Source organism: Hemitrygon akajei, unplaced genomic scaffold (genome assembly GCF_048418815.1).
Source record: "Hemitrygon akajei unplaced genomic scaffold, sHemAka1.3 Scf000088, whole genome shotgun sequence".
NCBI classification, from domain to species: Eukaryota; Metazoa; Chordata; class Chondrichthyes; order Myliobatiformes; family Dasyatidae; genus Hemitrygon; species Hemitrygon akajei.
The window spans coordinates 973,226-1,000,067 of record NW_027331974.1 but is presented as its reverse complement, the minus strand read 5'-3'; the positions used below and the strand labels follow the sequence as shown (position 1 = coordinate 1,000,067).

General features: G+C 45.2%; 1 protein-coding gene across 1 annotated transcript in view; it reads right to left on the bottom strand.

The window, feature by feature from the left end:
* Positions 1-344: 344 nt before the first annotated feature.
* Positions 345-26,842, bottom strand: part of LOC140722753 (uncharacterized) — a 499,534-nt gene continuing 473,036 nt past the window's right edge. Inside the window, exons 14-15 of the mRNA XM_073037439.1 lie at positions 2,971-3,086; positions 345-1,045 (exon numbers count right to left, since the gene is read on the bottom strand). Coding sequence (XP_072893540.1) covers positions 968-1,045; positions 2,971-3,086 — 194 coding nt within the window. The 3' untranslated portion in view covers positions 345-967. The remainder of the gene's footprint in view (positions 1,046-2,970; positions 3,087-26,842) is intronic.

Here is a 26,842-nt window from a genome sequence, read left to right as displayed (position 1 = left end):
TAGCAGTTCAGGCCTCTTCCAGATATTTGATAGGTTCTGTTCGGAATGATTTAGGATTTGTGGAATTATGTGAGTGTAGCAGATATTAATTCAATCCAGAACCAGTCTTCAGTACTTAATGGAAAGTGCAGGCAAGATAATCAGCTTGAAGATATTCTTGCTCTCTTTTTACATGACTTATTTTTATATTCTGTACATTTCTTATTGTAATTTATAGTATTTTCTGTCTTACACTGTACTGCTGACACAAAACAACAAATTTCATGACATATGTCAGTGTTATTAAACTTGATTCAGATGCTGAAAAGAACAGCTTTGCAATCAAAGTTCAAAGTAAATTTATTAACAAAGTAAGTATACATCACCATATACTACCCTGAGATTCATTTTCTTACAAGCATTCACGTGAAAATAAATCATGATACAACTTACGAAAATCTACACGTAAATAAAGACCGACAGACAGCCGACGTGCAAAGGAAGACCGATTGTGCAGAAACGGTCTCCCTTCTCCACAAGCTGTTTGGCAATGTTCATTTATTTTGTGTCTTTATGATATTACTTTTAATAACAGTGATAAATGAGTGTAACATCACAACTGAAGGAAAACAGAAATACATTCTAAATTAAAGTAACCGTGAATCATTGGAAATACAGAAACAATTACAGAGCCACTTCCCAGGAATCTGAATGTGTCTTTCATTGCTTGGATTAAACCCATTATTACATTCAATTGATGAGAAATAATGAAAGATGAAAGAGTAATATGTTACTGATAATAAAGCTGATTCTCAATGACAGATACACAGTCTAATTGATGCTAATAATATTTCACTGATATTGGATTCCCCACCACCATCACACAACCCACTGAAACCTCACACTCCCCACCACAACCCATGAACACTTCACACATCGTCCATCACCCTGTGATATGTTGGACGAACACGATCGGAGATCTTCCCTCTCAGTTATTTCCCTTGTCGCGTTTGCTCTTGGACAGGTTGTGCTTGCAGGGGAGCTGTTCCCTCAGTATCTCATGTATCTGTGGACCAGGGATGTTGATGGTGAGTGACAGGTGAAGAAACATGGTTAGACCGCACTGTGTGGGGGATCAGGACAGCAGAGAGACCCTCCTCTCATCACCCACAAAATTCATCACTTACCACCAGGAGATTCCCTTCTTCACACCAAGAACTACATTCCCTATACAGCAGGAAAATTCAATTCCTCAGAAATCACCATCAACCCCTCCCCAAACCCCATCCCTTCACCAGGAAAATCTGCTCCTCCAAACATCCCACAACAAGGATCCACCTTCTCTCGGGATCAGAGAAATTCCCGTGCTCCAAACTGGGAATAGAGCTTCCCGGAAAATGGAATCAGCTTTTACTTCAGACCTGAGAAAAACCCTCCCCTCACACAGAATGCCCCTTACCCCCTCCAACAGGGGATTGTTCTCATCCCCGGATCAGGGAATTCTCCTCACCCTGAGGCCAGAGTATACCTCTCAGCCCTCTCAGATCAGGGGATTGTCTTCACCTACTGAGACCCGGAAAAGCCTTTCACCCCTCTCGGATCAGGGGATTGTCCTCACCCGCTGAGGCCAGAGAATGCCATTCACCTCCCCCTCACCCTCGTACCAGGGAATTCTCCTCACCAACTGAGACCAGGGATTCCCATCTCTACACACACCCTGTCCAGGAAATTTCCACTCTCCTTGGACTAGGAGATCTCCTTACCCCGAGGGCAGAGAATGCCTCTCATTCCCCTTGGACCAGGAAACACCTCTCATCCCCCAAGACCAAGGGATTTCTACCACACCCCCACCTCAGACCAAGGGATTCTCGTCAACCCCTAAGACCAGAAGATTTTCCTCACCCGGAAGATAAGGCGATGCCCCCCTCCATCAGACCAGGGGATTTCCCCACTCGGACTCTGGGACTTCCCCTCTCCAGACCAGGATACTCCCTTCAAACCCTCAATCTGGGAGTTTCACTCACCAGCTCCCAAAACCAGGCAAGTTCCTATCCCTACCACACGGAAACCCACCTCTTCAAAGACCTGTGAAACCGATTACCCAGTGCAGTGTATTGCTGTCTCCCAAACTGAGACCAGATGTATCTCCCCCTTTCCCAGACAGTTCTGACCAAGGGTCTCTGAGCTGAAACATTAACTCCATAATGAATGGAATCACGTCCCCTAAACCTGTAAATCATCATATCCTATAAACACCAGACGGTCCACAGAATGGGAGATAAATGTTCCTAGAAAACGGGCACCAGAGGAAAACATTTCCCCAAACCAGAGGAACCTCTACTCTGGTAACGACGGGGAACCCCGAGCAGGAAAGTTATAAAATGATCGCTGAGACCACGGGGGAGATGCAAAGCTGAAGGGATATGAGTGGAGATGGTCGGTCGGTGGGAACTCGTTGCCAGTGGAGGAGGAAGGCAGGTTGGGAACCGACTGTCCAAGGCTACGTACGTGCCCGGATAAGGAGCACACAATGTACACAGGAATAAGGGATTTAGAGGAATGGTGGGACAACGAGGGGACAATGATCACTGTAAATAGTTTGTCTTTGGAAGTCGTGTATAATGGGCTGAAGGTGGGGGAGACGGGGAGATGGTGTTTATTAGGTGGTGGGGCAGTCCCCATTCACACTGGGTGTATTTAGGGCAGAGATTGATCGGAAAGAGGGTTTGGCTTACAGGGAGTAAGTGCCATGGTAAAACACATTCATGGAGCAGACTTCATGGGCCCAATGGCCTAATTCTGTTCTTATCTCCTACATTGGGTGGTGACTGAGGACAGGGAGTCTCTGGTGACTCAGATGTAACCATTTCAGGGTTGGGTGTTTCACCGCTCATCGGGAAGGGAGAGTCACTGATTATTGACCTGGATTGACCAAAGGCACATGAATCAGAATCTCCACCTCTGGGAATGAATGTGGACAACATCTCTCACCTGATTGAGGTAGGCCTCTCGATCCTGGGGGTCTCCCAGGTTGTTCTGCCCAATGAACAGTACTTGGGCACTGTTGATCATCTCCTCACACTCCTCATCTGACAGGAGCCCGTTCACTGGAAGATTGAGAGAAGTGTTCAGTCAGAGCAGATCCAGAGACAGCAGACTCACACGGTGTGATGGGTGGTTGGACTGGAGTGTTGGTGACAGTAAGTACGGGGACCCAGGCTGACCCCAGGTTCCCCTCCTGCCCATCGTTCCAGTAACCAGTCCCTCCCCCATCCACCACTAGCCTCTCTGTGTAAGCACGGGAACCCAGGCTGACCCCAGGTTCCCCTCCTGCCCATCGTTCCAGTAACCAGTCCCTCCCCCATCCACCACCAGCCTCTCTGTGTAAGCACGGGAACCCAGGCTGACCCCAGGTTCCCCTCCTGCCCATCGTTCCAGTAACCAGTCCCTCCCCCATCCACCACCAGCCTCTCTGTGTAAGCACGGGGACCCAGGCTGACCCCAGGTTCCCCTCCTGCCCATCGTTCCAGTAACCTGTCCCTCCCCCATCCACCACCAGACTCTCTGTGTAAGCACGGGGACCCAGGCTGACCCCAGGTTCCCCTCCTGCCCATCGTTCCAGTAACCAGTCCCTCCCCCATCCACCACCAGCCTCTCTGTGTAAGCACGGGGACCCAGGCTGACCCCAGGTTCCCCTCCTGCCCATCGTTCCAGTAACCAGTCCCTCCCCCCATCCACCACCAGCCTCTCTGTGCAACGTGTAAATTCACCTCGCTTCCCCTGGCTAGATTTTATTTCAATAAGAAGGGAAGCGTGTATGTTAGCTGAAGCCAGTAAAGATTGACATGGTCAATAATACAAAGAAGAACAAGTTTTTCAAAGCATCGCATGACGTATAGAACTGAAGGGGAAAAACTAACCCCATCCAGTGGAATGGATTGAAGAGAAATTTGTTCCCAAGTCCTCATTGAAAGTTGGATATTGTGGGGGGGCTTCGGCTCTCAGAGGGAGAGTCATGACATCTAGAGGGGGATCTAGATCTTTGGGTGATAGAGCACTACAGCACAGAAACAGGCCCTTCAGCCCATCTAGTCCTTGCCAAACTATTATTCTGCTTCGTCCCATCTACCAGCACCGGGACTGTGTCCCTCCAAATCCCTCCCATCCATGTACTTATCCAAACTTGTGTTACATGTTGAAATCAAACCCAGATCCACCATTTCCGCTGGCAGCTCGTTGTACACTCTCACTACCCTCCGAGTGAAGAAGTTCCCACTCAGGCTTCCCTCAAATATTTCACCTTTCACCCTTAACCCATGAACTCTAGTTCCAGTCCCACCCAACCTCAGTGGAAAAAGATTGTTTGCATTTACCCTGTCTGTACCCCTCACAATTTTGCATACCTCTATCAAATCTCCCCTCTGTCCCGTACATCCCCGGAATAAACTCCTAACCTATCCAACCTTTCCCCAAAACTCAAGTCCCCAAGTCTTGGCTACATGCTTGTAAATTTTCTCTGCTCTCTTTCAATCTCATTGATATCTTTCCTGTAGGTAGGTGACCAGAACTGCATACAATCTCCAAATTAATCCTCAACAACGTCTTATACAACTTCAGCATAGCATCTCAACACATGCAGTCAGTACTTTTATTTATGAAGACCAATGTGCCAAAAGCTCGCTTTACAACCCTATCTACCGGTGGCACCACTTTCAAAGTGTTATGGATCTGTATTCCCAGATTCCTCTGTTCTACCGCACCGTTCCCTGTGTGAGTCTGAACCTGCTTTACATTCCCAAAGTGCGATCATGCTTGTCTGCATTAAATTCCATCTGCCATTTCCCCAGCTCATCCAGATCCTGCTGCAGATATTGATAGCCTTCCTCACGCCCACTATGCCCCCAGTGTTGGTGTCTTCCACACACTGGCCGAGTCAGTTTACCTTGGTCTCATACAGAACATCGAACAGTACAGCACAGGAACAGGCCATTCGGCCCACAATGTTGTACTGGACCAGCTAAAAAGTAAATCAAAAGGACACAGAATCTAATACCTCCTTCCCACTTAATGTCCAAATCCCTCCATCTTCCTCACCTCCATCTGTCAATCTAAATGTCCCTTAAAAGCCTCTAATGTATTTGCCTCTACCACTATACCAGACAGTGCATTCCAGGTACCCACCACTGAGTAAAAACCTTACCCCTCACATCCCCCTTGAACCTAACCCCCTCTCATCTTCAATAACTGCCCTCTGGAGTTGGGCATTTCAACCCTGGGAAACAGACCCTCCTTATCTGCTCTATCTCAGCCTCTCATAATCACAAAAACCTCGATCAGATCTCCCCTCAGCCTCCACTGCTCCAAAGAAAATAACCCGTTTTCTGCCCCAGCGAAACTGCTTGCACGAAGAAGGCCCCAGTTTACATGAGGGAAGTTGAACCCCCCATGACAACGACCCTATTATTTTAACACATTTCCTTAACCTGATTACATATCTATTCCTCAATGTCCCGATGGCTATTGGGGGTTCTGTTGTACAATCCATCAGTGTGATTTCACCCTTCCTATTCCTGAGTTCTACCCAAATGAACAGTCTCTGACCCTCCATTGTGTCTCTCCCGAGTGCAACTGTAATATCGTCAGAACTTCTCAGCACCAGCTCAAATGTGAGCAACGTCCCCTTCATGAGCACAAACTTTTGTAACGTCAAACCCCCTTTTTGAGTATCCATGCCTTGCTTGTGGAAGAATTCCACCCCTCCTGCATCTCTTCGTAAACATCTGCATACCACTTCCACAGGGCAGACAGAGCAAGGACTCCCCCCCTCTCCCAGGCTGAAAGTGGTGGGGTTTGGGGGAAGAAGAATGTCCGTCGCTGTTTGGGGAGATGTTCCATGCAGACCCCAACCACCCGAAGGCCAGATGCATTAGAAAGGGTCCCTGTGATCAGGAGTACCTGACGGTCCCCTATCAGAACTCAGTGGTTACCTGGGATCATCTCAGAGGCTTTGCATATGGTGTCCGTCGGCTTCTCCTGCCCGACGTCGGGGCTTGTCCTACCCGGATCTGGGACGAGAGAAGGTCCAGGTGAGAAATGGAGTTTGGGGGATTGGTCCAGGGCTGAGACTGATTCTTCCTGCAATGTCCACACACCAGCCAGTTCTGTTCTTTCACCACACTCCCCCAATCTCTCCACCAGACTCAGTTCCATCGTTCTGACACACTGCACACACAGACTCCTTCCCAATTCCCCCATTTTCTCATCCCCAACCTCCTCCGTCATTCAGAAGGACAGGCTCATAGGCAGAGGAAGTGGGGTGGCTCTCTTGGTAAAAAATAAAATCAAATCCTGAGAAACAGGTGAATAATATTGGAAGATGTTGAATCCTTGGGGGTTGAGTTAAGAAAATGCAAGGATAGCAAGACCCTCTTGGGGGTTATATACAGGATTCTCAACAGTAGCCAGGATGTGGGGCAGAAATTACAACGGGAGATAGAAAAGGCAGGACAAAAGGGCAATGTTATGATGGTCATGGGCGATTTCAATGTGCAGCAGGTTAGGAAACTCAGATTGGTGCTGGATTCCAAGAGAAGGCATGAGAGTGGAGCTCGCCAAAGTTGATTGAAAGGGAATATTTGCAGGGATGACAGTAGAACAGCAATGGCTGGAATTTCTGGAGCAATTCAGAAGGTGTAGGATAGATAAATCCCAAAGAAAAAGAAGTCTTTTAAATGGAGGATGATGCAACCATGATGACAAGGGAAGTGAAAGTCAGCATAAAAGCAAAAGAGAGGGCATGTAATAGAGCAAGAATTAGTGGGAGGTTCGAGGATTCAGAAGCTTTTAAAAACCAATAGAAGGTAACTGGAAAAAACAATAAGGAGAAAAAAGATGAAATATGAAAGTAAGTTAGCCAACAGTATAAAAGAGGATGCAAAAAGATTTTTCAGATATATCACGAGTAAAAGAGAGGTGACAGTGGATATTGGACGGATGGAAAATGATGCTGCAGAGGTGGGACAAAGAAATGGTGGATGAATTTAATAAATGTTTTTAAACTCAAATTCCAGTTCAGTTTACTTTCATTCAACAGTACACTTTTTTAAATCACCAAATGAAACAATGTTCCTCCAGACATACATAAAACACACACACAAATTAATATCAACACTTGTAAATTCATAAATAATAAGGTGCATTTGTGACACAAGTTAAAAAGTAGACTGCATCATGCTTCAAGTGTGATGTGACCTGGCAGGAGGCTGGGAGTTCAGTGTCTGACAGCCTGGGGAAAGAAGTTGTTTCCCATCCTAATCGTTCTTGCGTCAGTCTTTACGATGGAAGAAACCAGCTGTACATCTGAAACTGGAGAGTGTCGTGGGGTAAGAGTGAGTGAACTTGCTAATACTAAGGAGAAGGTGCTTGGGAAGCCGAAAGGGCTGAAGGTAGGTAAGTCACCTGGACCAGATGGACTACACCCCAGGGCTTTGCAAGAGATGAAGGCATTAGTAGGGCTATTTCAACAACACTGGATTCTGGAATGGTCCTGGAGGACTGGAAAATTGCAAATGTCACTCTGCTCTTAAAGAAGGGAGGGAGGCAAAGGACAGGAAATTATAGGCTAGTTAGGCCTAACTTCACTGGTTGGGAAGGTGTCCATTATAAAGATGAAGTTTTGGGGTACTTGGAGGCACATGAGAAAAGAGGCCTATGTTAGCATCGTTTCCTTAAAGGGAAATCTTGCCTGAGAAATCCATTGGAATTCTTTGAGAAAATAACAGGCAGAATAGACAAAGGAGGATTGGTGGATGTTGTGCATTTGGATCTTCAGAAGACCTCTGACAAGCTGTCACACACGATACTAATAAACAAGAGCCCATGATATTACAGGAAAGATACGAGCATACTATAGTTAGTAGACTGACTGACTGACAGAGGGAAAGATTGGGATTAAAGGCCTTTTCTAGTTGGCTGTCGGTGACTGGTGGTGTTCCACAAGGTTCGATATTGGAATGGCTTCTGTATAACCCATGTATCTGTTCTCCATCTGCATTGTATTCTGAGTTTCGCATTTATTATGGTAACTAGTCACATGAATGTGGACGGGGTAAAAGTGAAGGGAATAAGTTCCATCTTCAAGCTTTGTTCATTGCAGTTTGTAGTAGATGGGGACGGGCAGATGTCGTATCTTTCGCTGATCACTCAATAACACTCAATTACACTTAGCTTACACTTGGGCATGCTTAAGTTTCATTGCTTCAAGATTGTACGTTTGCTAATTGCTAATAAAGGATCAAATACATATCGAGCTTTTTAGAAAATTGATTATTGGAGTGAGGATGCATCATGTCAAATCCGTAGGGTTGCCAGCAGTGGCAATTGTTTTGGTTTGTTTGGCCATGACAGCTTCTTTTCACATTATATGTCAATGATATGGATGACGGAATTGGTGGCTCTGTGGTCGGGAGCATTTCTGGGCCCCTTATCTCAGAAAGGATGTGCTGGCATTGGAGATGGTCCAGAGGAGGTTCACTAGAATGATCCCCCTGGGAATGAAAATGTTCGAGAATGAGGAGCGTTTCATTGCACTGGGTCTGTGCTCACTGGAGTTCAGAGAAAGAGGGTGGATCTCATTGAAACCTATCGAATATTGAAAGGTCAGTATAGAGCGGATGTGAAGACAATGGTTCCTATAGTGGGGGAGTCTAGGATAGAGAGGGCACTTCCTCAGAACAGAAGGACGTTCCTTTAAAACAGAAATGAGGAGGATTTTCATTGGCCAGAGGATGGTGAACCTATGGAATTTATTACCACAGAAGACTGTGGAGGCCAAGTCATTGGTTATATTTAAAGCAGAGGTTGATAGGTTCTTGATTAGTAATGGTGTCAAAGGTTACAGGACAAGGCAGGAGAATGAGGTTGAGAGAGACAATGTCCCTACTTGGCAGCCATAACTCTAATATAAATGAAAGATAAAGTAACTTTATTATCAGAGTACATACATGCCAACATATACAACCCAAAGAATCATTTTCTTGCAAGCATTCACAGGAAAATAATAAAATATACAACAGAAAGTGTGAAAACCTTGACATAAAAACAAACAACCAGTGTGCAACAGAAGACAATTTGTGGAAATAAATCAAAGATAGATGATGATAAATGCTGAGAACATGAGTTGTGGAGTCCATAAAAATGAGCGTGGCACACGGTCATCACTCTCTCTTCACTCACCTCATTCCTCCAACTCCAGCATCCCACCTCTCTCTCCATCCCTCTGTCCTGTGTGCTTTCTCCCATTTCCTTCTGTCTACGTACTGAATTACTCAAATCCCTCTCCAGTCGTTTCTATGTCTCATCAGTCACCATGCAACTCCTCACAATCATTCCTCTCTTCCTCTCTGTGACCATCCTCCCCTCACACAAACATCATCCCTCCTCCCTCCTGTGTCATTCTCATTCATTCCACTCCTCACTGTTCATTTCTCCCACCCCACTCACTCCAACCCCCAACAGAGCCTCATCCATCACGACTCACCAAACCCAACCCAACAGACAGGAGAGAGGAACCACTGACTCCATCATTCACACGCCTACCCACAATGCACTGTACATCCAGTAGGTGAACTGGTCCATGGGAGGTTCAACCTCACAGAGTGAGAGAGACTGAATGAACACAGACCGACATGAGACTTGGTACCGGAGGATGCTTCTCCCGCTGGGATAGAGGACAGTTCCTGGGTGTGTTCTCCAGTAGACAATCCTGTAGACTGATCCAGTGTTGATGTCTCCAGGTCTGCAACAAAGTAACAGAGACATGGGAAAGTGGCAGAGATTAAACAACACAACAGGGACAATAATATGTGCAGACGAGGAATTCTGCAGATGCTGTAAATCTAGAGCAATGCACACAAAATGCTGCAGGAACTGAGAAGGTCAGGCAGCACCTCTGGAGAAGAATAAATAGTCGATGTTTTGGGCCAAGACACTTCATCAGTCACCGTACAACTCCTCACAGTTATTCCTCCCTTCCTCTATCTGACCAATGGGTGGAGTTAAGTGTGATTTCTTGATGCTTGTTACTGCTTGTGTGTGTGAGGGGGATGGGGGCTTTGGGGTTTTAAAAGTTTTTCTGTCATTCATTCTTTTGGGGTTCTTCTGTAATTCATGAACACAATCTCACTATTCCTCTTTTTGCATTATTTATTTATTTCTTTTTGATTGGAACGTACAGGAATATTTTTTATGTCTTGCTCTCTACTGCTGCCAAAAACAACAAATTTCACAAGAGACATTAGTGATAAGAAACCTGATTCTGATACTGAATCTCTGACCACTGACCATAAATCGATGTCCTCTAGTTATATTCACCCTGATCAGTGGTAATATTCCCAGCAGGACGTCCCACACCACCAGCTTCAGGAACATTCATTCTTCATTCATTTTTAATCTTTTTTTATTGAATTTAAAAAATATATATAAAGACAAATACAAATCAGAGGAGTGGTTATATCAAATACCTATTCCAATAAAAGTACAAACAACAAAAGGAGTGTAGACTATTAAAATCACATATAGTATAATATTGAGCTAATATATAAAAGGAACCACAACTCCTCCACAACAATTCAAAAAAAGACTAAAACATTTCTATTATTATGAAGAAATAAACCCACTAAACTAACATAAAACAAAAAAAAGGAGACTGGGCAGTCCATTTCAGGATATAATTACAAAAAAAAAGCGAAAAATCTTTCCGGTCAAATCTGAAACATCACGCAGAAGAAGAAAAAAGATTAACTAAAAAAGGGAAAAAAGTAAAAAAGAGGAAAATTAAAATCATATGAAAATATTGAATGAAAGGTCACCAGGTGTACTCAAATTCAAAAGATGTATCAAACGTCCGACTCCTAATTTTCTCCAAGTTTAAACACGACATAATGGAGGAGAGCCAAAAAAATAGTAGGTGGATTAGGATCTTTCCAATACAACCGAAGAGCTCTCCTAGCCAATAAAGTTGAAAAAGCTATAATACGTTGAGCGGAAGCAGAAACATTTCCTGCTTCCTTTGGAGTGATCCCAAAGATTGCCGTAAGTGAATTAGGTTGTAGGTCCAAACCTATGACTTTGGATAACGTTCTAAAAACATCTCTCCAAAAATTATTTAATTTTATACAAGACCGAAACATATGAGTTACGGTACTCACCTCAGCATTACATCTATCACAGGTGGGATTTATATTAGAAAAAATATGCGCTAGTTTATCTTTTGACATATGCGCCCTGTGCACTACCTTGAACTGAATCAAGGAGTGACGGGCACAGATGGATGAATTGTCAACTAAATGATAAATTTTGTTCCATTGATCATCTGAAAGTGACTCCTGAAGTTCCAGTTCCCAAGCACATTTAACCTTATCATTAGACATCATTCGTAAATTCATAAGCCATTTATATATAATGGCTATCAATCCTTTTTGAGATGGTTTAAGCTGAAAAATAACATCTATCATATTTGGTAAATGAGCAAATAGATAATTCTGTAATAAATCTCGTAGAAAATTCCCAACTTGTAAATATCTAAAAAATTTTGCGTTAGATATATTATATTTATCCACTAGCTGTGAAAAAAAATTGAACAATTCTCTAAAAACAAATCTAAAAGTTTTTATTCCCTTAGTTTTCCATATTAAAAAGGCCTCATCCAGAATTGATGGTTTAAAAAAATAGTTAAGATGGATATTACTAGAGAGAACAAAGTTATTCAAATCAAAAAATCTGCGAAACTGATACCAAATATTTCATGTATGTCTAACAATAGGACTACGAGCTTGTCTACCAATCCTAGAAAACAAAAAAAGGAAGAGGAGCTCCCAGTAAGGAAGCCAAAGAAAACCCCCTTACCGAGCTCTCCTCCAAGTCCAACCATGAAGGACAATCGTGATTATCTATACCGTAAATCCAAAAAGTAATATAACAAAAATTAATTGCCCAATAGTAAAATCTGATGTTTAGTAACACCAATATTCCATCTTTTTTTGATTTTTGCAAGAAAGGTTCACTTAATCTAGAACGCTTATTATTCCAGATATATGACAGGATCATAGAATGTATTCTATCACAGGAAGTTTTCGGGACAAAGGATGGAACAGCTTGAAACGTATATAGAAATTTTGGTAAAATTACCATTTTCTAGCATTTATTCAACCAATTAATGACATCGTCATAGGCGACCATTTAGAAAGCATTAGTTTTGTACATTCAATTAGAAGAAAATTATACTTAAATCATTAAAATGTTTAGTAATTTTAATACCAAGATAGGTAAAGTAATTTTTAGCAATATTAAAAGGTATTTGATCATAATAATCAGAATAATTATTAATAGGAAATAATTCACTTTTATGTAAATTTATTTTATATCCAGAGAAAATACTGAATTCAGTAAATATGGATATCATAGAGGGAATAGATTTCCTAGGGTCTGAAACATAAACTAATAAATCATCTGCGTATAACAAAACATGTGAATTATCCCCACTCTTCATACCCTGAACAGAGTTAGAATCCCTAAGAGCAATAGCAAGTGGTTCTAAAACCAAATTAAATAATAAAGGACTAAGAGGGAAACCCTGACGATTTCCTCTATATAATCTAAAATAAGGAGATTTTTGATTGTTAGTTATAACCGCAGCCATCGGGGATTGATGAATCAGTTTGATCCAGGAAATAAATCCCAGACCAAAGTTAAAGCTCTCCAAAACCTGAAACAAATAAGGCCATTTCACCTTGTCAAAAGCTTTCTCTGCACCGAGAAACAACATTCAGATTATTTGACTAAGGGAGAATGAATAATATTAAACAATCATCGAATATTAAAATGTGAATACCTAGTTTTAATAAATCCAGTTTGATCATTTGAGATAACAGTGGGCAAATTATTCTCAAGTCTATTAGCTAAAATCTTAGAGAGAATTTTAAAATCCACATTCAATAGGGAAATTGGTCTATAAGAGGCACATTCAGAAAAATCTTTTCCTTTTTTAGGAATCAATGAAATTGATGCCTCATAAAAAGTTTTCAGAAGATTCCCATAAGATATACAATCAGTGAAAGTTTGACAAAGATGTGATGTAAGCATTTCATTAAAGGTCTTATAAAATTCCATTGCATATCCATCTGGTCCTGGTGCTTTCCCTAATTACATAGAGGATATAGCCTTGGCTATTTCCTCTTGTTTAATAGGTGCATCTAATACATTAATATCTTGAGTATAAATTTTAGGTATATTTATTTTTTGCAAAAATCTATTCATAATAATAGTATTATCAGGGAATTTAGATTTATAAAGATTAGAATAGAAATCCATAAATATCTTATTAATTTCATACGGGTCTAATGTTTCAGTTCTATCTGATCTATGTATTTTCAAAATCTGTCTTCTGACCATATTTGCCTTCAACTGACCAAACAACAGTTTACATGATTTATCACCATGTATATAAAATTGACTTTCAGATTTTAAAATTTGCTGTTCAATGGGGAAGGTCAAAAGCAGATCATATTGTGTTTTGAGTTCAACCCTTTCCTTATATAGGTCTTCACTGGGTCTTACTGAGTACGCTTTATCTATCTCTCTAATTTTATTAGTAATCACTAAAAGTTCCACTTTGGTTTTCCTTCTTAAACCTGCTGAATATGAAATTATTTGTCCCCGATAAAGGATTTCATCGTATCTTACATAACCAAATTTGACATACCGTCAATTGTATTGTTAAAAAAAATATAGAAATTTGCTCCTTGATAAAACTAACAAAACCTGGATTCTTTAACAATATGGGATTCAATCTCCATAGTGACATTTTCAAAAAATTATCAGAGAGTTTCAGGGTTAATTTCACAGGCGCGTGATCTGACAGCGCAATGACATCATACACACACTCGTCAACAGAATATAACAACCGTGTATCGAGAAAAAAAAATCAATTCTTGAATATTTATGATGAACGTGTGAGAAAAAAAAATCTTTGTCATTAGGGTGTTAATATCTCCAGATATCGACCAGGCCATATTCTAAAAGAAAAAAGTTAATACAGGTTGCCGTTTTATTAGGAAGCGACGGATTGGTTGATGACCTGTCAATCGCCAGATTAAGTCAACAGTTAAAGTCACCGCATATGATCAATTTATATTCATTTAGATTCCATAGCTCAGAAAAAAAAGCTTCTTAGAAAATTCAGGACTGTCTGAATTAGGTGCATAAACACACACCAGAGCTATCTTTTGAACGCATAATAAACGAGTGACAATTAAATATCTTCCAATTGAATCAGTAACAGTGTTAAAGTGTACAAAAGGGATTTTAGAATTAACAAAAATAGATACCCCTCTAAATTTATTGTTGATAAAGAATGATATAAAGGCCCCTTCCAAAATTTAAAAAAAAGCGATCTTCATCCTGTCTCTGTACGAGTCTCTTGCGCAAAAATAATATCCATATGAAGTGTTTTAAATCTCTTAGCTTCAGGAACATTTATCACCCACAACCATCAGACTCCTGACCAGCATGGATAACTTCACTCACATCAACTCTGAACTGATTCCTCAACCTACAGAATCATGTTCAAGGAATCTACAACACATCATCTCAGTATTATTTCATATTTTATATCCATAATTTGCCTTATTTCACACATTGGCTGTTTGTTAGTCATTGTTTTTGTATAGTTTTTCATAAATTCTGTTGGATTTCTTTATTTTCCTGTAAATGACTGCAATAAAATGAATCTCTGGGTATTATATAGAGACAAAGAAGTACTTTGATAATAAATCTTACTTTGACTCTAAGTCGACACTATCTGTACCCCTTGTAATCTTCTACACATTTTTATATATCCACAGAATCAGAATAATTATCACCACTGGGCATCACTGGAAATTTGTCATTTTGCAGCAACAGTGCAGTGGAAAACTAAAATTTCCTTTAATTAGTTAAAAATATTTACTCATTTATTGGAAGGTACAGCAGGGTAATGGGTCCTTTCGGCCCAACAAGTCCGTGCTGTCCTGTTACACCCATGTGGGCAAACATTGAGTAAAAGACAACAAACTGTGCAAATACAAAAGAAAAAGAAAAATAATGTATAAATAAACAATAAATATCAAGAACATGAGATGAAAAGTCCTTGAAAGTGAGTCCATAGGTTGTGGGAACAGTTCAGTAATGCGGTGAGTGTTGAGTGGAGATTACCCCTCTGGTTCGAGAGCCTGATGTCTGAGGGGCAATAACTGTCCCTGACCCTGGTGGTGTGGGTTCTGAGGCTCCTGTACCTGCTTCCAGATGGCAACAACATGAAGACAGCATGTCCTGGGTGGTGGAGGTTCCTGATGATGAATGCTGACAACGCTCCATGTCGATATGCTCAATGGTGGGGAGGGCTTTATCCGTGATGGACTGGGCCATCAATTATTTACAGATACAGCACAGTAACTGACCCAACAAGCCCCACCACCCATGTGACCAATTAACCTACTAACCCAGACGTCTCTGTAATGTGGGAGGAAACCGACACAGTCACAGGGAGAGTGTACAATCTCCTTACAGACAGTGGTGGTAACAATTAAACAAATAGTGAAAATATCCTGCCTGAACGTCACTCCAAACCTCACCCACCGGACACTTTCATTTCCCCCACCCCTGAGCACCAGGTCTCAGCCCCCCTGCTCTGTCACTGAGCCGTCTCCACATGTCTTCCAGACCGGCCTCCATCCAAGGCAGGTCATTCCCGATGAGTGAATCACCCTTTCCGGAGACCACATGTACTCCTGAGATTGTCAGTGGGGATAGAACGGACTCCATCGTTCACATCCCACTGAGAAACACAGATAACCACTGAATCAGCTCACGAGAGCCTGTAGACCACTGAGTTGTGGAATGAACCCCCCCCCCCCCCTTCCATAGTCAAGTTTTTCTACCTGAGGACGTGTCTCCCAATGGGACAGAGGATGGTTCCTGGGTGGCCCCTCCAGTCGATGACCCTTTGGCCTGTTCACTTGGAGAAATTCCCAGGTCTAGGGTAAAGGAATGGAGACATGGGAGAAAGAAAATCACCGGAACATCGTACCTCTCTCCCACCATTGAATCTCACCTAAAATCTTCATCACTACGGGTGACTCCCGTCATTCGGAGTTGGGATGAAATTCTGGGACTGACCATGGGGATCAGCGTTCCCTTTGATGATCCCACCACCAAATCCTGAGCTGTGGACCATCCTGCATCCATTGTCTCTCCCCCCCACCACCCCCACAACTGTCTACAGTTCCCTCTCAGCACCCCTCCTCCCTCCAGTCCCAATCTTGTACCCCATACCTCTCTCCCATCCCCACCCACAATCTCCCTCTATTGTCCTCATTCCTCCTCTCTCCTCCTCACTCCCCTTTCTCTCCCCACCACTCTCCCTCCTCTCCACTTTCCCACTCCCTCCACCCAGTCATTCCACTCTGACCCCTCCATTCTCCTCAATTTCCCCTCCCCTCTTCCCCCAACAACCTTCACATGGTCCCTATGTGTGACAGGGCAGCCCGGGAGTCTCAGGTCACCTCATTGTAGGAAGGATGTGGAAGCTTTAGAGAGAGTGCAGAATAGATTTACCAGAACGATGTCTGGATTAGAGAGCAGGTCTTGTCAGGAGAGGTTGAGTGAGTGAGGGCTTTTCTCTTTGGAGTGAAGAAGGATGAGAGGTGACTTGATGGCGATGCACAAGATGGTAAGAGGCATAGATCGAGTAGACAGCCAGACTTTTCCCCAGGGAGGAAGTGGCTAATACCAGGGGGTGTAATTTTATGTGACTGGAGGAAAGTATAGGGTGGATGTCAGAGGTAAAGTTCTTTACACAGAGAGAGGAGTGGGTGTGTGGAGCACCCTGCAAGGGGAGCTGGTACAGACAGATACAATGTTGTGCATACCTACTCTGAGATCAATCTAACCTTCCCTCCTACATAACCCTCCATGTTTCTGTCATCCACGTACCTATGAGTTTGTTAAATGCCCCGAATGTATCTGTCTTTACCACCACCCCTTGCAGGGTGTTCCACACACCCACCCCTCTCTCAATGTAAAGACTTTTACTTCTGACATCCACACTATACTTTCCTCCAGTCACTTTAAAAGTATACCCCCTGGTATTAGCCACTTCCTTCCTGGGAAAAAGTCTGGCTGTCTACTCGATCTATGCCTCTTACCATCTTGTATATCTCCATCAATCACCTCTCATCCTCCTTCACTCCAAAGAGAAAAGCCTTCACTCACTCAACCTCTCCTCATAAGAACTGCTCTCTAACACAGATATTGTCCTGGTAAATGTATTCTGCACTCTCTCTAAAGCTTCCAGATCCTTCCTACAATGAAGTGACCAGTGACCCTGTCAACATAATGAGCATGTGAAGATCATAAAGGGAAGAGGGAAGGGGACACTGAGAAGAAGGGAGGGGTAAGAAGGGAATGACTCCCCCCACCTCCAATCACCTTGCTTCATCCCACACACCAGACCTTAATCCCATTCACCACCTCCAGTCTCCCTCCACTTTCCCTTCCCCTGATGCCTCCTCCCCACCCTCCTTCCTCTCCCCATGGTCTTCCCTCCACCCCAGTCTTTCCCCTCCTACCCCTCCACTCGCCTTCACTCTTCCCCATTCCCTTCCTCCCCACCGTGGCCTTTACAATGTTTCCCTGCTCCCCATGTGTGTCAGGGCAGACTGGGTTGGGTGGTTCTGCTCACCTCATTATGGGAAGGATGTGGAAGCTTTCGAGAGTGTGCTCAGGCTTTTATCACTGGAGTGAAGGAGGATGAGAGGGGACTTGATAAAGGTGTAAAGGATGGGAAGAGGAATGGAGCGAATGGACAGCCAGCTATTTATTTCCCCAGGATGGATGTGGCTAATACCAGGGGCCATAATTTTCAAAGCTAAGTATGATTTTTTTTTTAGTAATTTATTTTTTTATTGAAGTTTATCATTAAACAAATATTTCCATAAGATGTATTTCAGATACTGTGTGTGTAGGCCTCTGTTAGTCTCGATAAACCACGGATTTGCACCTTGGAAAGTTTCCAGGACGCAAGCCTGGGCAAGGTTTATTTTTATGGAAGACCGGCAGTTGCCCAAGCTGCAAATCTCCCCTCTCCACGCCACCGATGTTGTCCAAGGGAAGGGCAATAGGACCTATACAGCTTGGCAGCAGTGTCATCACAGAGCAATGTGTGGTTAAGCTCAGATACTGTACATATATATCATATAATCATATTTGTCACAAATACTGTGAGGTATACACTTACAGAAAGAACAATCGAAATAAGAAAAGCATGTATAAAGTAGGGAGTGATTTTTTTTACAACGTCTTCATTGACTTGTGAGAATAAAATCAGGCCTATGAGGTGTTACGTAGTTAAACCATTTTTCCTAATATGAATCAAATTGTTCCAACTTATGTACACACAGAGAGTGGTGGGCGCATTGACTGTCCTGCCAGGGGTGGTGGTAGATTCAGATATATTAGGGGTATTTAAGAAACAATGAGATAAATATTGACGTTAACCACACTGGTTCAGGAGCCTGATGGTTTGAAGGGTAGTGTGGGACCTAAGGCTCTTGTACCTCCTTCTCAGTGAGAAGACAGCATGGACTGGATGCTGGGGTCCTTGATGATGGATGCTGCTTGTAGATGTGTTTAATGGTGGAGAGGGCTTTTCCTGTGATGGACTGGGCTGGATCCACTACTTTTCTGATCTTGGGCATTGGCATTTCCATACCAGACTGTGATGCAACCAGTCAGAAATAGTCTCCACCACACATCTATAGAAGTTGGTCAAAGCTTTAGGTGACAGACTGAATCTGTGCAAACTTCTCAGAAAGTAGAGGAGCTGCCATGCCTTCTTTGTAATGACACTTACATACTGGTCCCAGGACAGATCCTCTTATCGTACAAGATGTCTGTTCAAGGGTCTGATGACAGTGGGGGTAGAAGCTGTCCTTGAGCCTGGTGGTACGTGCTTTCAGACTTTTGTATCTACTGCCCGATGGGAGGGGGAGATGAGAGAATGTCTGGGGTAGGGTCTTTGATTACGCTGGCTGCTTTACTGAGGCTGCAAGAAGGGTAAACAATGTCTGTCTGTACATCTTGCCATAGTAATTCTAATATTCTAATAATGTGTTTTAATGCTCTAATAATAATCAGTTTATAATAATAAATTAAAACTGAAGACACAGCAGATTTCTATAGAGAGCATTGTAACTGGTTGTATAACTGTCTGATATGGAGATAGCAAAGCACAAGATTGAAAAAAGCTACTGAGGGTTGTAAACTCAACCAGCTCCATCATGGTCACTGGCCTCCCCACCATCGAGGAGATCTTCCAAAGGCCTGGTCTCCTGATGTCCCTTCTCACCTGCAAGATCTTTGGCCTTCGAACATAGAGTGGTGGCCTGACATCTAATTCCTCCAAATACCTCTCCCTAAACTCTAACCTGATGACTAACTTCCAACTCGGACCCCAATACCATCCCTACAAACTTATAAAAACAACTAAATCTGAGACGTTATCTTGATGGAGAGCACAGCTAGACACTATCTTGACCATCTATTGTACAATACTCCCCAGATACCATCTTGACCATCTATTGTACAACACTCTCCAGACACCATCTTGACCATCTATTGTACAACACTCCCCAGACACCATCTTGACCATCGATTGTACAACACTCCCCAGACACCATCTTGACTTTCGATTGTACAACACTCCCCAGACACCATCTTGACCATCTACTGTACAACACTCCCCAGACACCATCTTGACCATCGATTGTACAACACTCCCCAGACACCATCAATCACTGTCATGGGGCTGCTGTACTGATTTACACGTTCCTACACCATATCTTCTGAATAATTGTCTATTGGTGTTGCAACCATTACAATTCTGATAGAAACATATCACAGGTTAAATTTTTGTGAGAGAACAAAGGATGTTTCATTATGTCAGACACAAAGTAACATTTCAGAATTGTAAATCGGTCAGTGGATGTAAATAATGTCGAACGGGTTGGGAGGTGGTGGGTGGAGAGAAGCCGTCAATATCTCTGAAGATCTATTCTGGGCCCCACACAGTGACACAATCATGAAGAAGGCACACCAGAAGCTATATCTCATTAGGAGATTGAGGAGATTTGCCTTGTTACCAAAGACTCCAGCAAATTTCTACAGATGTACCCTGGAGAGGATTCTGACGGGTTGTATCACTGTCTGGTGTGGAGGGGCCACTGCACAGGATCGGAAAAAGCTGCTGAGGGTTGTAAACTCAGCCAGCTCCACCACGGGCACTATCTTCCCCATCCTCAAGGACATTTTCAAAAGGAGATGCATCAAAGATTAAAGTTCAGATTAAATTTATTATCGATGCACTTGTTTATTACTGTAACAAACACGAGAAAATCGACAGATGCCAGGCATCCAAAGCAACACACACACAAAATGCTGGAGGAATTTAGCAGGTCAGGCAACATCTGTGGAAAAGAGTAAACTCTCAATGATTCAGACCAAGACACTTCTTCAGGACTGAGAGGGAAGGGGGAAGATGCCTGAATTAAAAGGTGGGGGTAGAGGAGAGAGGTTGGCTGGAAGGTGATAGGTGAAGCCAGGTGGGTGGAAAAGCTCAAGGGCTGAAGAAGAAAGTATCTGATAGGAGACCAGAGTGGACAATAGGAGAAAGGAGAGGAGGATGTGAACCATGGGTAAGTAACAGTTGGGTGAGAAGAAATAAAATGTCAGAGTGGAGAATAGAGGAAGTAGGAGGAGGAGGGGGGAATTTTGTTCAGCAGAAGGAGAAATCGATATTCATACCAGCAGGTTAGAGGGTACAGAAGGAATATAATGTGTGGCTCCTTGACCTTGAGGGTGGCCTCATCTTGGCACAAGAGGAGACCATGGATCAACATGTCGGAACGGGAATGGGAATAGTCATTAAAATATTTGGCCATCAGGAAATCCCGCTTATGGTGGATAGTGCGGAGGTGCTCGAGAAGCTGTTCCCCCAGCTTACGACAGATCTCACCATTGTAGAGGAGGCCACACCGGGAACACTGGACACAACAGACAGCAGATTCACGGTTGATGTGTTGCCTCACCTGTTTGGGGCCCTGAATGGAGAAGAGGGAGGAGGTGTCGGGGCAGGGGTAGCACTTAGGCCACCTGCAGGGGTAAGTGCTAGGAGGGAGATTAGTGGGAAGGGATAAATGGACAAGGCAATTGTTGAAGAAGCAACCACTGTGAAAAGCAGAGGGGTGGTGGGGGGAGGGGGGAAGGTAAAGATATGTTTCGTGGTCTGATCTCTTTGGATATGGCTGAAGTTGCCGAGCATAATTTGTTGGAGAGGGAGGCTGATGGGTGGTAGATGAGGACAAGAAGGACTCGATCACTATTATGACGGTGGGAAGGTAGAGTGAGTGCAGATGTACGTGAAATGGAGGAGTTGTGGGTGAGGGAGGGGAAAATCTGTTCTTTAAATGAGGAGGACATCTCTGATGTCTTGGAATGGAAAGCCACAACCTGTGAACAGATGTTGCAGAGGTGTGGAGGTGCATCTTGGGTCAAGATGAGGCCCACCTCAATGTGGAGGAGCAACACCTTATACGGGTAGCCTCCTACCGATTGGTCTGAATATCCATTTCTCCTTCCAGTAAGTAAAATTTACTCCCCCACCCCCACCAGAGTCCAAATCTGTCCTCTGAAACACACACACTCCCCTCTCCTTTGCTCTTTAATACCTCAGACTTTCACTCTTAAATCTCTCTCCTCAATTCTCCCTCACAGTATTCACTCCGACTACATCTCTTTCATCAGTCCCCCCTTCCCTCCCTCCAGTTGGAGTGTCACTCTCACTGATCTCTCTGTCCAACTCTCCTCACACAGTCATCACTCTCTCTTCACTCGCCTCATTCCTCCCACTCCAGCATCCCACCTCTCTCCCCATCCCTCTCTCCTGTGTGTTTTCACCCATTTCCTTCTGTCCATGTCCTGAATTACTCAAATCCCTCTCCGGTCATTTCTATGTCTCATCAGTCACCGTGTAACTCCTCACAGTCATCCTCCCTTCCTCTCTGTAACCATTCTCCCCTCTCAGCTCCATCACTCCCCCACTCCCTCCAGTACCACTCAGTCACTCCACACCTCTCCACTCATTCCTCCCACCCCACTCTCTCCAACCCCCAACAGAGCCTCATCCCTCACGACTCACCAAACCCAACCCAACAGACAGGAGAGAGGAACCACTGACTCCATCATTCACACCCCTACCCACAATACACTGTACATCCAGTAGGTGAACTGGTCCATGGGAGGTTCACCCTCACAGAGTGACAGAGACTGAATGAACACAGACTGACATGAGACTTGGTACCTGAGGATGTGTCTCCCGCTGAGACAGTGGACAGTTCCTGGGTGTGTTCTCCAGTAGACAATCCTGTAGACTGATCCAGTGTTGAACTCTCCAGGTCTGGAACAAAGTAACACAGACACGGGAGATTGACAGACCTTAAACATCACAACAGGGACAAGCAGTTGTACACACAAACGTTTCTCCGGATGCTGGGAATCCAGAACAATGCACTGAAAATGCTGAAGGTCCATCAGCACCTCTGGAGGAGAATAAACAGTCGAAGTTTTGGGCCAAGTTACTTCATCAGGACTGGAAAGGAAGGGGGCAGAAGCCCGAATAAGAAGGTGGAGAGTGTACAAGCTGGCAGGTGATAGGTGAAGCCAGGCAATGAGAAGATGTCTGGGAACATGAGCAGGATGATGCGAGAAGCTGGGAGGTGATATGTGGAAAAGGTAAAGAGATGAAGCAGGTGAAATCCAACGAGACAGGACAGTGGACAACGGATTAAATAGATGGAGGAGGGGGACCAGAGGGAGGAGATGGGCAGATGAGGAGAGGGGAAGGGCTAAGAGGAGAGCTAGAATGGGAGTGGGAAAAGAGGGAAGTGGGAGGGAGAAGAATTTACAGGATGTAAGAGAAATCGATATTCATGTCATCAGGTTGGTGGTGACCCTGACAGACTACGAGGTGTTGCTCTTCAAACCTGGGGGTGGTCTCATCAAGTTAGAGGAGGCAGTGGACAGTCATATCAGAAGGGAATGGTAAGTAGAATTAAATTGGGTAGCCACCGGAACAAGAATTTAACAAGGAGGTCTCTAATTTGAAAAGAAACGAAAACCATCTTGTCACCATTCACCACCTCCCCCTCCCAAAGTTTCTGTGAGTGGACACGTCTCTCAGACAAAGTCCAGATGAATATCGAGGACTAAAGGAGGGAAAGATCGTTCTATTCATTGACCCTCACAAACCCCATCATGAATACCTGAGCTCAGAGACCCTGCTGGGCTGCTGGTCAAACCCAGACCAGGCTCTCCTGTCGTTGTTTCCTGGGGTTCCCAAGTTGTGTCTGACTGGGAATCTGTACCTGAACTCAGAGACCCTGCTGGGCTGGTGGTCAACCCTGGACCAGACTCTCCTGTCGTTGTTTCCTGGGCTTCCCGAGTTATGTCCGACAGAGGTTCTGCAAAAAGATACAAAGGAAGGGTAAAGTAGTAAACAAGTTTTACATTCAGTCAGGAAGGAACTCAAATGGCAGGAACAGGAGGCTCAATTCCAGGTCAAATCTGTCCTCTGAAATACACACACTCCCCTCTCCTTTGGTCTTCAATATCTCTACCCTTGTCTCTCAAATCCCTCTCCTCACATCTCCCACATTGCACCTCCCTCTCCACCCCTCTCACCCATTTTCTGCTGTCCACGTACTGAATTACTCATGACTAGAATCAACTCGTGCCAGAGCGAGGACCTGGACCCACTGTGATTTGCCTATCACAATAGCTCTACAAATCAAATCAAATTCAGCTTAATTATCATTCAAACCATACATGGATACAGCCGAACGAGACCGCATTCCTCTGGGGACAAGGTACAAAACATTCAAAATAGCAAGCAAACATTCCAAAACATTGAGTAACATAGTTCAGAATATCGAGCAAAGAAGCATCTTCACTTGAAAAGGAAATCATACACAGTCCTAGACCCTGAGAGACAATGTCCAGCAGTCGATGGTACTGTCTCCCGGCAGTGTACAGACACACGCAATCCAGCCTGTCAGTCCACCGCTCAAACACGATAGGGCAGAGAGGGGTGGAGTGACTGAGAGTGACACAGGAGGGAGGGGAGGAGTGATGGAGGTGTGAGGGGAGGATGGTCACAGAGAGGAAGTGAGGATTGACTGTGAGGAGTTACACGGTGACTGATGAGACACAAACGACAGGAGAGGGATTTGAGTAATTCAGTACATGGACAGAAGGAAATGGGTGAAAACACACAGGAGAGAGGGATGGAGAGAGAGGTGGGATGCTGGAGTGGGAGGAATGAGGCGAGTGAAGAGGGAGTGATGATTGTGTGAGGTGAGTTGGGCAGAGAGATCAGTGAGAGTGACACTCCAAATGGAGGGAGGAAAGGAGAGACTGAAAAGAGAGTGATGCAGACAGAGCGAATGCTGAGAGAGAGGGATGTGAGGAGAAGGATTTGAGAGACAAGGATTGGAGGTTTGGAGGAGAGGGAATAGAGGGAAATGATGGACAGATGAGGAGAAGTGAAGGACCAAGATGGGGGCCGGAGTGGGGATGGAAATCGAGAGAAGTGGTAGGGGTAGAAATTACCAGAAATTACAGAAATCAATGTTTATGTCGTCAGGATGGAGGCTACCCAGAAGGAATGTGAGGTGTTACCCCTCCATCCTGATTCTGGCCTCATCAGGTGAGTGCAGGAGTCCTTGGACAGACATGTGGGAATGGGAATGGGGAGTTGAATTGAAATAGGTAGCCACTGGGACAACAATTTGGAAAGGAGGTCTCTGATCTGAAGAGATACCAAAACCATCCAGTCCCTGTTCAGCAACTCTCCCTCATGAATGTCTGTGACCAGTCACTACTCTCAGTCAAAGCCCAGATGAATATTTGGGGCTGAAGGAGAGAAAGATCGTTCCCTTCAGTGATCCCCACCACAGTTACCCGAGCTCGCAGACCCTGCTGGGGGGATGGTCAAACCCAAATCAGGCTCTCCAGTCACTGATATCCGGATTTCCTGAGTTGTGTCTGACTGGGAATCTGTATCGGAGCTCGCAGACCCTGCTGGGATGATGGTCAAACCCAGACTCGGCTCACTTGTCTCTGATTCCCTCTAATTTCCTGTTTAATACCTCCAACCCTTGTCGGCCAAACCCATCTTGTCACGTGTCCCTCTCTCTGTCTGAATCACTCTCCGGTCAGTCACTCCTTCCTTCCCTCAGTTGGAGTGTCCCCTTCACTAATCTCTCCCCATCTCCTCTTCCCCTCACCATCTCCCCCTCTCCTCGGACCTTCACCATCTCCCCCTCCCCTCAGACCCTCACCATCTCCCTCTCCCCTTGGCACCAACATCACTCCCACTCTCCGTCTCCCCTTCCCCTCAACCCCTCACCATCTCCCCCTCTCCGCGGACCTTCACCATCTCCCCCTCCCCTCTGCCTCAACATCACTCCCACTCTCCTCGTCCACTCCCCATCTCCCCCTGTCCTCTGCCCATCACCTCAGCCTCTCCCCGTCTCCCCCTCCCCTCTGCCTCTCCCTCTTACTCTCTCCCCAACTCCCCCTCCCCTCTGCCTCTCCCTCTCTCCCCCTCCCTCTTTCTCTCTCCCCGTCTCCCCTCCCCTCTGCCTCTCCCTCTTTCTCTCTCCCCGTCTCCCCCTCCCCTCTGCCTCTCTCTCTTTCTCTCTCCCCGTCTCCCCCTCCCCTCTGCCTCTCCCTCTTTCTCTCTCCCCGTCTCCCCCTCCCCTCTGCCTCTCCCTCTTTCTCTCTCCCCGTCTCCCATTCCCCTCTGCCTCTCCCTCTTTCTCTCTCCCAGTCTCCCCCTCCCCTCTGCCTCTCCCTCTCCCCACCTCCCTCTTTCTCTCTCCCCGTCTCACCCTTCCCCTCCGCCTCTCCCTCTTTCTCTCACCCCGTCTCCCCCTCCCCTCTGCCTCTCCCTCTTTCTCTCTCCCCGTCTCCCCCTCCCCTCTGCCTCTCCCTCTTTCTCTCTCCCCATCTCCCCCTCCCCTCTCCCCCTCCCTCTTTCCCTCTTCCAACCTCTCCCCCTCCCTCCTTCCCTCTCCCCACCTCTCCCCCTCCCTCTTTCCCTCTCCCTACCTCTCCCCCTCCCCTCTGCCCATCTCCCTCTTTCTCTCTCCCCATCTCCCCCTCCCCTCTGCCTCTCCCTCTTTCTCTCTCCCCGTCTCCCCCTCCCCTCTGCCTCTCTCCCCCTCCCCTCTGCCTCTCCCTCTCCCCAACTCCCTCTTTCTCTCTCCCCATCTCACCCTTCCCCTCTGCCTCTCCCTCTTTCTCTCTCCCCGTCTCCCCCTCCCCTCTGCCTCTCCCTCTTTCTCTCTCCCCGTCTCCCCCTCCCCTCTGCCTCTCCCTCTTTCTCTCTCCCCGTCTCCCCCTCCCCTCTGCCTCTCCCTCTTTCTCTCTCCCTGTCTCCCCCTCCCCTCTGCCTCTCTCCCCCTCCCCTCTGACTCTCCCTCTCTCCCCCTCCCTCTTTCTCTCTCCCCGTCTCCCCTCCCCTCTGCCTCTCCCTCTTTCTCTCTCCCCGTCTCCCCTCCCCTCTGCCTCACTCACCCTCCCCTCTGCCTCTCCCTCGTTCCCTCTCCCCTCTCTCCCCCTCCCCTCTGCCTCTCCCTCTTTCCCTCTCCCTACCTCTCCCCCTCCCTCTTTCCCTCTCCCCACCTCTCCCCCTCCCTCTTTCTCTCCCCGT